The following is an 11728-nucleotide window of genomic DNA, read 5'->3' on the forward strand; positions in this document are numbered from 1 at the left end:
GAGCTTACATTACTTCCTTTGTCTGCATCATTTTCTGGGAACAATGCCACGACAGTGCTTACTCTTCCTCCATTTCTCAATCACAGAGATCATTATGCTTACATTTGCAATAATCACCTGCTGCTTTTAGCCAATTTGGAGGGTTAATGCAAATGGTGCATGCAATACTCATAGTAATTTTTCCCCTTCCCCTTTCCAGATGAATCTGGAGCAAAAAAAAAATAAAATAAAATAAAAGCCCGAAGTCTCAAGCACGGGGGGGGGGGGGGGGGGGGGAGTAGCTGTTGTTTTCTTTACCCACTGGGACACAGGACTCCTCTGATGCCAAAACCACCTTCTGATTTAGCTGATGAATACAGCCAAGAGAAAATCAGCTTTGCCCATGCCAGGCCCGTAGCCAGGATTTCGTTTCGGGGGGGGGGGGGGGGCTGAATTTTTTTCAGGGGGGGTTTCGGGGGGGCTGAGTTTTTTGGGGGGGCTGAGTCTGAGTGAAAGAGGGTCTAGCCTAGCAAACCTTTTGTATCATTACCCCAATACCCCCATGCATATGGGATATATTGAGTATGGTGATCAGATCATGATATGAATAAACATAACAGTTTAAATAATGCACCAGTAAGGCCTTTTCGCGAACCACCATGAGAATTTCGGGGGGTGGGGCTGAAGCCCCCCGAGCCCCCTCCCCGGCTACATGCCTGGCCCATGCTGACTTGCTTGGCCTTTCAGCAAACTATAGACCAGGAATTTATCAGTAAGGATCTGAGATCTGGAGAAGCATATACCCTCCAACTTGCCCAATTTGGCAAGAAGAATTCCAATTAATGCTCTGTTGTCCCCACTTTTTGGTGGGTAATAATGATAATGATAAGAAGAAGAAGAAGAAGAAGAAGAAGAAGAAGAAGAACAACAACAACAACAACAACAACGAGAAACAACTAGTAAACAACTGACACAATATGAGGATTTAAAGATCGAATTGCACAAGCTTGTGAAACAAATAACAGTATTTTTACTTCAGTTCAAGAGTTCAAAGATAGTAACAATATATACAGCAGTCTTTTTGAAATGACACAGAGAACAGAGGGAAATAAAATAGTCCTTTTAAATAATATTTAGATATGCCTCATGCCTTAAAAATGATCAATCTTCAAGTACGGTTGGTGGGGACAAAAGAGAGCGCCATTCTCAGTGGTGACCCCCCGCCTCTGGAACGCCCCTTCAAGGGAAATAAGACAGACCCCATCCTTCCCCTCCTTTCATAAGTACTTGAAGACCTTGAAGACCTGGTGGTTTCAACTGGCCTTTGAGAATGACCAGTTCTAGTCCAGTCCAAACATTGTTGAATATGGCCTTGCACCCTTACCTATTACGCCGGTCATCCCTCTAATAGGCCCTGGAAATGCGCAGCCACAGACCCATAACTGCTATTGTCGTTAGCCTGTTATAGCACTGTACTTAATTCCCGGCCCCCTCATATTTTGAATTTGCACTAGCCTTGGCACAGCTTTTTAATTGCTCTGAATAGTCGGGATTTTTTTAATATACATGTGTTATTGTGATAATTTTATGCTTATGTTGTTCTGTTAATTTTATATTATTCTGTTTACTTCTTCTGTTTCAGTGATGTTACTTGGAAACCACTCTCAGTCCCCCTCGGGGAGATAGAGCGGTATATAATAATAATTATTATTATGTGAAACACAACAAGATGAGTCCACAGCAGACACTCTGCTGGCTGTTGAATTGGATCACGCGTCGGGCACTTCCCAAGTGTCTAGGGTTATGTGATGTATCGGTGAATAATTTGTGCAGATCCCAGTAAGGTGGCCTTCTGCAGCTGGCAGATGGTAATTTTGTCAGCGCCCATTGTGTTTAAGTGCAGGCCAAGGTCTTTAGACACTGCACCTAGTGTAGGACCACCTTGACTGAGACCACCTTCACTGGCTTGTGCCAGAGCCTTTGCAGTTCGATCTTTAAATCCTCATATCGTGTCAGTTTTTCCTGTTGTTTCTCTTCATTCCTGCTGTCACCTGGAATTGCGACATTGACGATCCATACTTTGTTTTTTAACATGATTATGAGGTCAGGAGTGTTGTGCTCCAAAACTCTGTCTGTCTGAATCCGGAAGTCCCAGAGGAGTTTGGCGTGTTCATTCTCTGTAACTTTTTCTGGCTTCTAATCCCACCAGTTCTTTGTCGCAGGTAGATGGTATTTGTGGCACAAGTTCCAATGAATAATCTGAGGAACAGTGTTATGCCTCTGCTTGTAGTCTGTCTGCGCGGTCTTCTTGCAGCAGCTGAGGATGTGATCTACTGTTTCATCTGCTTCCTTGCAGAGTCTACATCTGGGATCTGTCATTGACTTTTCAATTCTGGCTTTGATGGCATTGATTCGAATGGCTTGTTTTGGGCTGCCAGAATCAGGCCCTCCGTCTCCTTTTTCAAAGTTCAATTTGTGAGCCACAGCCATGTTTTTTCTTTTTCAATTTGGCTCTCAATTTTTCCCAGGAACTGTCCATGGAGAGCCTTATTTTGCCAGTTTTTGGATAAAGACGGACAGCTGTCAAATACACTATTACATGCTACCTTTTACCTTAGTGGTTCTCAACCTTCCTAATGCCGCGACCCCTTCATACAATTCCTCATGTTGTGGTGACCCCCACAACCACAAGTAAATGGTAGATCTGGACCAAACTTGGTACAAATACTCAATTTGACCAAATGTGAACACTGGTGGAGTTTGGGGAAAATAGACATTTGGGAGCTGTAGTTGCTGGGATTTATAGTTCACCTACAACCAAAGAGCATTCTGAACCCCACCAACAATAGAATTGAGCAAACTTCCCACACAGAACCCCCATGACCAACAGAAAATACTGTGTTTTCTGATAGTCTTTGGTGACCCCTCTGACACACCCTGTTGACCCCCCCCCCCCCCAAAGAGTCCCAACACCCAGATTGAGAAACGCTGTTTTACCTAAAGATCAATAGTCTTCAGTATAGTGTTACATGCTACCTTTCACTTTTCATTTGTGTGGTATGCAAGACCCAGTTAATCTAGGGAAAGAATATTTGGCCCATATTTAGTTTGTAAATCTATGAAGGACTTGCTGCCAATTTTTTTCCCTTGTTTCATTTGCAAAACGTTGGAGGGGGGAGGGATATGAGCCACAGGAAACCAAGATAAACGTCAACGGCCTTCTCTCATGTGCTCTTTCAACAGCTGGAGACCCTGGCAGCCCTGATGAGATGGGCAGATGGAGCGATATTAAGCTCTGTGCCGAAAAAGACTCACTGGTAGGAGGGAGCCATGCCACTTTCATGATCCACAGGGGTAGAGAGCAGGGGTGTTACAAAATCATCATTCAGAGCTCCAAGGGGCCACCAAAGCCCAGCATCAGTGCATCTCATATCCCAACTTCTGTTCACATGCTTTCACATTCCTGAGACAGTGAATAGATGACCAGGAATGCACATGATTTCCTCGTCCTTCACTCTCTCTTTCATTCTCTCATTTTTGTTCTCTGTGATCCTTCAAGAAAACTGGAACAATATATATATATATATATTATAATTATATATTTGGCAGACCATGCAAAAAGAATCTGCAAACCCCACCTCCTCCAAGATGAACTGAACCACCTAAACTGGGCTCTCCAGGCCAATGGATACTCCACCTCAGACATCAGAGAGGTGCAAGACCAAGAACAAGCCACGAGAGTCAAGATGAAGATCCACCCAGAGGAAAAGTGTTCCTGCCATACATCAAGGGAACCACTGTCCGCATAGGGAAGCTGATGAAGAAACACAACATACAAACAATCTACAGACCCACTAAGAAAATCCAACAAATGCTACGTTCAGCAAAGGACAAGAAGAATCCTCTCACCTCTGCAGGAGTCTATCGTATACCATGCAGCTGTGGACAAGTCTACATAGGGACCACCAAACGCAGCACCCAAACACGAATCAAGGAACATGAAAGGCACTGCAGACTACTTCAGCCAGAGAAGTCAGCCATAGCAGAGCACCTGATGAACCAGCCTGGACACAGCATATTATTTGAGAACACAAAAATGCTGGACCACTCCAACAACCACCATGTCAGACTACACAGAGAAGCCATTGAAATCCACAAGCATGTGGACAATTTCAACAGAAAGGAGGAAACCATGAAAATGAACAAAATCAAGCTACCAGTATTAAAAAAAACTCTAAAATTACAACAGCAAAACAGCAGAGAGGAAACAACCAGGCACATCTTAACACCTCTCAACAAAAGATTCCTCCAGGCTCAGCCAGGCCTTCAAATGCTAATGAAGGTGGTCAGCTGAAACATTCACACCTAGCTCCAGCAGAGAAGAGCTCTTTGCCCCACCCCAGTCATTCCACAGATATATAAACCCATTTTCCTAATTCCAACAGACCTCACTACCTCTGAGGATGCTTGCCATAGATGCAGGTGAAACGTCAGGAGAAAATACCTCTAGAACATGGCCATATAGCCCGAAAAAACCCACAAGAACCTAGTGATTCCAGCCATGAAAGCCTCCGACAATACAATGTAATGTTCGTTTGTGGGATTAATATAACTCAAAAGCCACTGGACGAATTGACACCAAATTTGGACACAATACACCTGTCAGGCCAACAAGTGACCATCACTTGTAAAAACACTGAAAAACACAGTGGAAGAGACTTAAAAAGCCAAAAATAAAAATACATTACAATGCATACGCAAAACTACACACATATATATATGCAAACACACATATATACACACATATATAAACAATACATAGACACACAAAACACATATACACAGACTAGGCCACAGCAACATGTGGCAGGGGACAGCTAGTTATAATTATATATTTCATATTACATGTAATATAATGTTACAATATAATGGTATAGTACAATATTTATTTATTTACTTTATTTCTATACCGCTTTTCTTGGCTCTCAGGTGACTCAATATAATACTGATATTATGCTATGCTAATAATATAATATATTATATGTATATATATCTTGTAAGCCGCTCTGAGTCCCCTTTGGGGGTGAGAAGGGCAGGATATAAATGTCGTAAACAAACAAACAAACAAACAAAGGAGTCCATCTTGTATCAAGTGTATCAAGTCAATAGTGTCCAGAGGGCCTGCTGGGAGATCTAGTTCCCACTGGGTTCTGAAACTCTCTGGGTAATCATCAGTCACTCACATTCTCAGCCATTCTAACCTCCCAGTGAGGATAAAATGAGGAGGACAGCTGTGTATGTCCCCTTGACAAATCTGAGAGAAATGTACGGTTACAAAAAGCTTTCCAGATAGCCTCAGGTTTTGCGCAAAGTGATTGTATTTTGGAGATTTAAGTGATGCTATCTACATCCCCAACTACAACCAGCTTGCTAATTTTGTGAGTTTACCATATATATTCGAATATTAGCTGAGTTTTTCAGCCCTTTTTTTAGGTTGAAAAAGCCCCCACTCAGCTTATACTTGAGTCAAAGTTGTTTATTATTTTATTCTATTATTATTATTATTATTATTATTACATTATTTTACTTTATGTATTATTATTGATACATTTACATTATTTTAGTTGATTATTATTTTATTACATGTATTATTTTACCTATCTATTCATTATTATTATTATTATTATTACATTTATTATTTTACTTTATTTTTATTATTTTACTCAATTTTTTCTAAGTCAGGAGTGACTTGAGAAACTGCAAGTCGCTTTTTGTGTAAGAGAATTAGCCATATGCAAGGACATTGCCCAGGGGACACCCAGATGTTTTGATGTTTTACCATCCTTGTGGGAGGCTTCTGTCATGTCCCCGCATGGGAAGCTGGAGCTGACCAAAAGGGAGCTCATCCGCTCTCTCCCCAGATTTGAACCTGTGACCTGTTGGTTTTTAGTCCTGCCGGCACAAGGGTTTAACCCACTGCACCACCTGGGAGAGCATGGATGAGCTCTCTCTGTCAACTCCAGATCCCCATGTGGTGACATGAGAGAAGCCTTCCACAAGGATGGTAAAACATCAAAACATCCGAGTGTTCCCTGGGCAACGTTCTTGCAGATGGCCAATTCTCTAACACCAGAAGCGACTTGCAGTTTCTCAAGTTGCTCCTAACATGAAAAAAATTATTCTATTATTATTATTATTATTATTATTATTATTATATGTATTATTTTACTCTATTATTATTTGAAAGGATACATAAACACATTTACATCCAAGAAGGTTAGAATAATGGTTTGATCAGAGTTGGACAATCTTATCTTAAATCACAGTGTTATGTAAATATTCAAAAACATTTAATCAACTGATGCCTCAGTTAATGTAATTTTCTATTTTTATTTTGAAATTTACCAGTAGCTGCTGCATTTCCCACCTTCAGCTTATACTTGAGTCGATACGTTTTCCCAGTTTTTGTGGTAAAATTAGGTGACTTGGCTTATATTCAGGTCGGGTTATACTTGAGTATATAGGGTAGCTTTCACAGATCTTATTATTTGCAGAACTGACTAATATAATATATTCTCTTTTCTGCTGAAAGTTGACCATGCTGGAGAACCTAGAGATTCCCCGAGATATGTCCTCAGGTTTAAAAAGAAAAGTATTTTTGGAATTCACTATAGCTCCATATCCACTGGCTGCCCCTGCCTATCACAATCTCAGTTCCAGTTCAGAGGTATTTCTTAGTTTTCTGTCAGGGCTTAGGAAAGTTATTATTTTGGGCTGAAGCTTTTAGAATCATCCAGCTGGTTGGCAGATGCAGGGCTATTGTCCAGAAAAGGTACTTCTTATAGAATCTGTGCTATATTAAATTCTGCCCAAGGGAACTGACAATGTGCCCCTGAAGAGTCTGTGGATGCAGATGTGATCTCCCTAAGCAATAACTGCTCAGATTGTGGGGGCACATCTTTTAGAAAGGCAGCAAGAGATAGCTGGCAATGAACGTGATAAGAAAGGCCGGAAGGAACTTAATGGAGACCTGGTGCAACTGTCCAGCAAAGCAACAAGAGAAGAGTCATCCAAGCCATCATCAAGCTGGAGAGAACAACTAATTAATACTCAGGTAAGTAGAATGTCTTTCCTTACAACCGAGGATACATCTACATCAAATTAATGCAGTTTGACACCAAACTGCAATGGCTCAGTGCTATGGAATCATGGGATTTTGGCCTTCATAAATAAGAGTATAGTGTCAAGAGCCGGGAAAGTCATGCTACCCTCTATTCTGCCTTGGTTAGACCACACCTGGAATACTGTGTCCAATTCTGGGCACCACAATTGAAGGGGGATGTTGACAAGTTAGAATGTGTCCAGAGGAGAGTGACTAAAATGATCAAGGATCTGGAGAACAAGCCTTATGAGGAGCAGCCTAAAAAGCTGGGCATGTTTAGCCTGCAGAAGAGAAGGCTGAGAGGAGACATGATGAGGGACATGTCTAAATATGTAAGGGGAAGTTATAGGGAGGAGGGTGCAAGCTTGTTTTCTGCTGCCCTGGACACGGAACAATGGCTTCAAACTACAGGAAAGGAGGTTCCACCTGAACATTAGGAATAACTTCCTGACTGTGACAGCTGTTCAGCAGTGGAACTCTCTGCCCGGAGTGTGGTGGAGACTCCTTCTTTGGAAGCTTTTAAGCAGAGGCTGGATGGCCATCTGTCAGGGGTGCTTTGAATGTGATTTTCCTGCTTCTTGGCAGGGGGTTGGACTGGATGGCCCATGAGGTCTCTTCCAACTCTATGATTCTACGAATAATTACTAAAAATGATTGCTAAAAATGCCAACTGTATTTCTGATTTCTGGACCTGGATCTCTCATTTTCTGACATAGACTTCCTTATTCATTTCTGTTTAAACAGAAGAAATCGTAATAGAGAAAGAAACACGAGTGATTGTGAGAAGAGATGGATGCTTTCACCTCCTTTCCATTCAACAGAAGCATTGAATTTCCATCATCTACCTACTATGATTTCTACAACTTTAGCTGGGATGGAGACTGGCTTTCGGGACCTAACTACAATGAACTGCACATCTCTTGGGTGATGAAATCTATTTCCATAGCAATTTACAGTGTAACCTTGTTTCTGGGGGCCACAGGCAACGGCCTTGTTATTTTCCTCACAGGTTTCCATCTCAAGAAGACAGTGACCACCATTTGGTATCTCAACCTTGCTGTGGCCGACTTTGTTTTTGCTATCTGTCTCTCTTCAGAGATTCTTTATGCTGTCCTGGATCACTGGCCATTGGGGAGGGCTTTGTGTAAACTTGACATGGTGGTGCCCTTCCTCAACATGTTTGCCAGTGTCTTCTTCTTGACAGCCATCAGTGCTGACCGCTGTGTTTCAGTGGTGCATCCAGTCTGGGCCTTGAATAACCGTACTCTCCGACTGGCTTCCATTGTATCTGCAGTCATCTGGGTGACTGCCTTGACCCTCAGCTTGCCTTACTTCATCTTCCGTGACACAGAACACATATGGGATGGCACTATACAATGCAACTACAACTTTGGTTCGGATGATACCAACAGTCTATGGACACACCGTTCTTTAGTGATTACTGAATTTGTGATAGGTTTTCTTATTCCCTTCCATATCATTTTGAGCTGCTACTGTGCCATCGTCATCAAGCTAAGAGGGAAGATCTTTGGTCGATTTAGCCGATCCTTCAAAATCATAGTAGCGGTAGTTGTGGCCTTCTTCTGTTGCTGGTTCCCCTACCACCTCTTTGCCATTCTTGATGTGCTGGAGGGTGATAACTTTGAAATGAAGCCCATCCTTGACATAGGAATGCCATTGGCTCATGGTCTGGTCTGCCTCAACAGCTGCCTGAACCCCCTCTTGTATGCCTTCATTGGGCCCAATTGCAGACAAACTGACTGCCGATCATTCCTGTCCACCTTTAAAGGAGCTTTCAGTGAAAACTGGGTGGTGTCCTCTTTCTCCAGCAACAGAAACTCCAGTTCCACATCAGGCGTGGAATCTAGTATGGTTTGAATTATCTTTTCCCAGGCTTAGATGCAGTCAACACTGAGTACCATCAAAGAAGTGCAAGCTCAATTTGCAAATTGAAACCCTTGTGCAACTTGGTGGAGATCTCCGGAAGATGCAAGGAAGGATTTGTTTTCACTGAGTATGGTCACTTATGCAATGTGTTTTTAAAAGCAAAGCAGAGGTCGGGGGGGGGGGGGGCATTGTTTTGCATGAAAGACTCTGTGTGTTTGTGTGTGTGTGTGTGGGGAGAGAGAGAGAGAGAGAGAGAGTTTATGATAATTCAAATCAAGGGGAATAATTGCATGGCCACCTCCAACCACTTCCAGGTTTTGAGGGAAGGGAGTGGGTATTGCTCAATGTCTATGGGCATAAATATGAGCTTGGCCAAGTTTTTGAATTTTTTAGGGAAGTCTATATCTAACAAGTACATTCGGTAAAGAAAAACGAGAAGTCTTTCTTGGTGTCCTCTCCAGGTTTTGGAGCTCCCACAAGAAGTCAGTTCAGCCCTCTTCTGCTTTGTTTCCTTTGTAGGCAAAAAGTTATTTATTCAGACATGTTTTTAGATGTTTGTAAAGAGTGTTTTATTAAGAAAATATTGTGCATTTATTCTGGCTATTATGTTTTAAGGTAAAGGTTTCCTCTTGACATTAAGCCTAGTCATGTCCAACTCTGGGAGGTGGTGCTCATCTCCCTTTCTAAGCTGAAGAGCCACCGTTGTCTGTAGACGCCTCCAAGGCCATATGGCCAGCATTGCTGCATGGAGCACTGTTACCTTCCCACTGAAGTGGTACCTATTGATCTACTCACATTTGCATGTTTTCAAACTGCTAGGTTGGCAGAAACTGGGGCTAATAATAAGAGCTCACCCTGAACCCTGGATTCGAACGACCAACCTTCCCATCAGCAAGTTCTGCAGTTTACGGTTTAACCTGCTGTGCCACTTTGGCCCTTCGTTTTGTGTTTTGAATGTTGTTAAATTGTTTAGAATTAGTACAGTCACTGCAATTAGTACTGCCTACCAACCATGAATCAAAAATATCTAGGAAAAAATCCATATAGTAAACCCTGACTTTGACATTTTATATAAAGGTTGCCATTTCAATTTGCCACCCGAGCTTCCACCAATTTTGGTATCCACAGAAGTCCTGGAAATGAGCCCCAAGGGATATCTAGGGAGGGGGGGGGGGGCACAGTATTATTGTTTCTTTCATTTTTTTTTTAAAAAAATTCCCCATCACTTGTTATCCAAGCTGGAAATATCAGATGACTGAACTTGGAGCTTTTCCCTGAGCTGCACCTTTTCATACTTACCAGACTATTAACTGTCTACTTACCAGTTGGCAATCTAGAAGCCAAGTCATTTTACCAGTCTGTAAAAAAAAACATGGTGGAGGGGGAATTAAAACCCCAATTCTAAGGTGCATGAATATTTTTTGTCAAAAGGAATAAAATTATCCAGTGTTATCTAGTTATACAAAAATATTGAATTTCAAAGCTTTGTATAGGTAGTCACTGGTCTTGGGGTAAAAAAAAAACATGTGTAGTGTGTGAATAAATAAAATTGAAGACCCACAAAAGTGTGCTAGCGCATGGATTTTGTCTGAAAAAAGTTTTGTTTTGCTACTTCAAATGAAGTCATAACAATGCATTCACACACTGATCACATTCATCCAACAGCATGCATATAGCAAACTTGCCCCTTCTACACATACTACTGCTACAGTCTGCCACCTCCCAGGTGGCTGCTATTATAACAGTGAGGCCCCTTCTACACTGCCATGTAAAACCCAGATTATCTTCTTTGAACTGGATTATATGGCAGTGTAGACTCAGATAATCCAGTTCAAAGCAGATCATGCAGATTATCTGCTTTGATAATCTGAATTATATGTATAAGAGGCTTGTGTCCTCTTCTCTCAACTCATTAATAACAACCAGCCCCACTTATTTCTATTGCTCTTACTCACACTTGATTATTAGATGATATTGACCAAAATTATGCTTTGCTGTATGTAGCTCATGCTCCCAGTACAGGCAGGCAACTGTCAAATCCTTGAGAGGGAAGTGCACAGGACACTGAAGTGGCAAGGGAAGAGAAATGAGATTGTTCTCCTTGAGATCTGGCAGAGCAAAGTCATACCCTCTGACATTTCACAGGTAAAAACTGAAACAAGAGGGGCCAGGCAACATTACAGTGCAGTTAAAATAGCAAAAGTTATTAATGCAAACTCAGAAATGCTGACAAAATTTGCATCTGCCTGAGCCTATCAAGAAGGGCAAAGCCAGCTGAAAGCAATTGCAATAAGTTGAGGACAAAGGGAGGAAGAGGGGGAAACTGGGGTGTTTAAAAATCATCTGAAAAGGTAGGGGGCAGCGGATTAATTGGGATTAATAATAATGTAATATACTTTATTTATATTCTGCTCTATCTCCCTGAGCAGATTATAGAATACATATATTTCAAACATTCAATGCCATTATGCAATTAACAGCAGACAGACAATACACAGACAGAGGCAAAGGCTTCCCTCTTTCCATCTCCAGCATCTGGAAGCTGCTCTTGACTCTGGCCATGGGGAGGTGCTGTGGTTCTATTTTCCATGCTGAGGAGCCTTGTCTGTGGATTCCTTCCTGATCGTATTGCATGTCTGAATGGGTGTGTTTTACCTCCCCGCCAAAGCAGTACCTGTTGATCTACTCACATTATTGTTT

At 41.8% G+C, this 11728-nt stretch overlaps 1 protein-coding gene across 1 annotated transcript; it reads left to right on the plus strand.

The window, feature by feature from the left end:
* Positions 1-7032: 7032 nt before the first annotated feature.
* On the plus strand, positions 7033-9019 carry LOC132781716 (chemerin-like receptor 1). The gene is made up of 2 exons (XM_060786125.2): positions 7033-7093; positions 7886-9019. Exon 2 carries the CDS (start codon positions 7931-7933, stop codon positions 9017-9019), a length of 1089 nt encoding a protein of 362 aa, XP_060642108.2. The 5' UTR covers positions 7033-7093; positions 7886-7930.
* Positions 9020-11728: the final 2709 nt, after the last annotated feature.

Source organism: Anolis sagrei, chromosome Y (genome assembly GCF_037176765.1).
Source record: "Anolis sagrei isolate rAnoSag1 chromosome Y, rAnoSag1.mat, whole genome shotgun sequence".
Classification (NCBI taxonomy): domain Eukaryota; kingdom Metazoa; phylum Chordata; class Lepidosauria; order Squamata; family Dactyloidae; genus Anolis; species Anolis sagrei.

Coding starts and splice junctions, on each gene's coding strand:
- LOC132781716 (XM_060786125.2), top strand. CDS start 7,931: ATGGATGCTTTCACCTCCTTTCCATTCAACAGAAGCATTGAATTTCCA.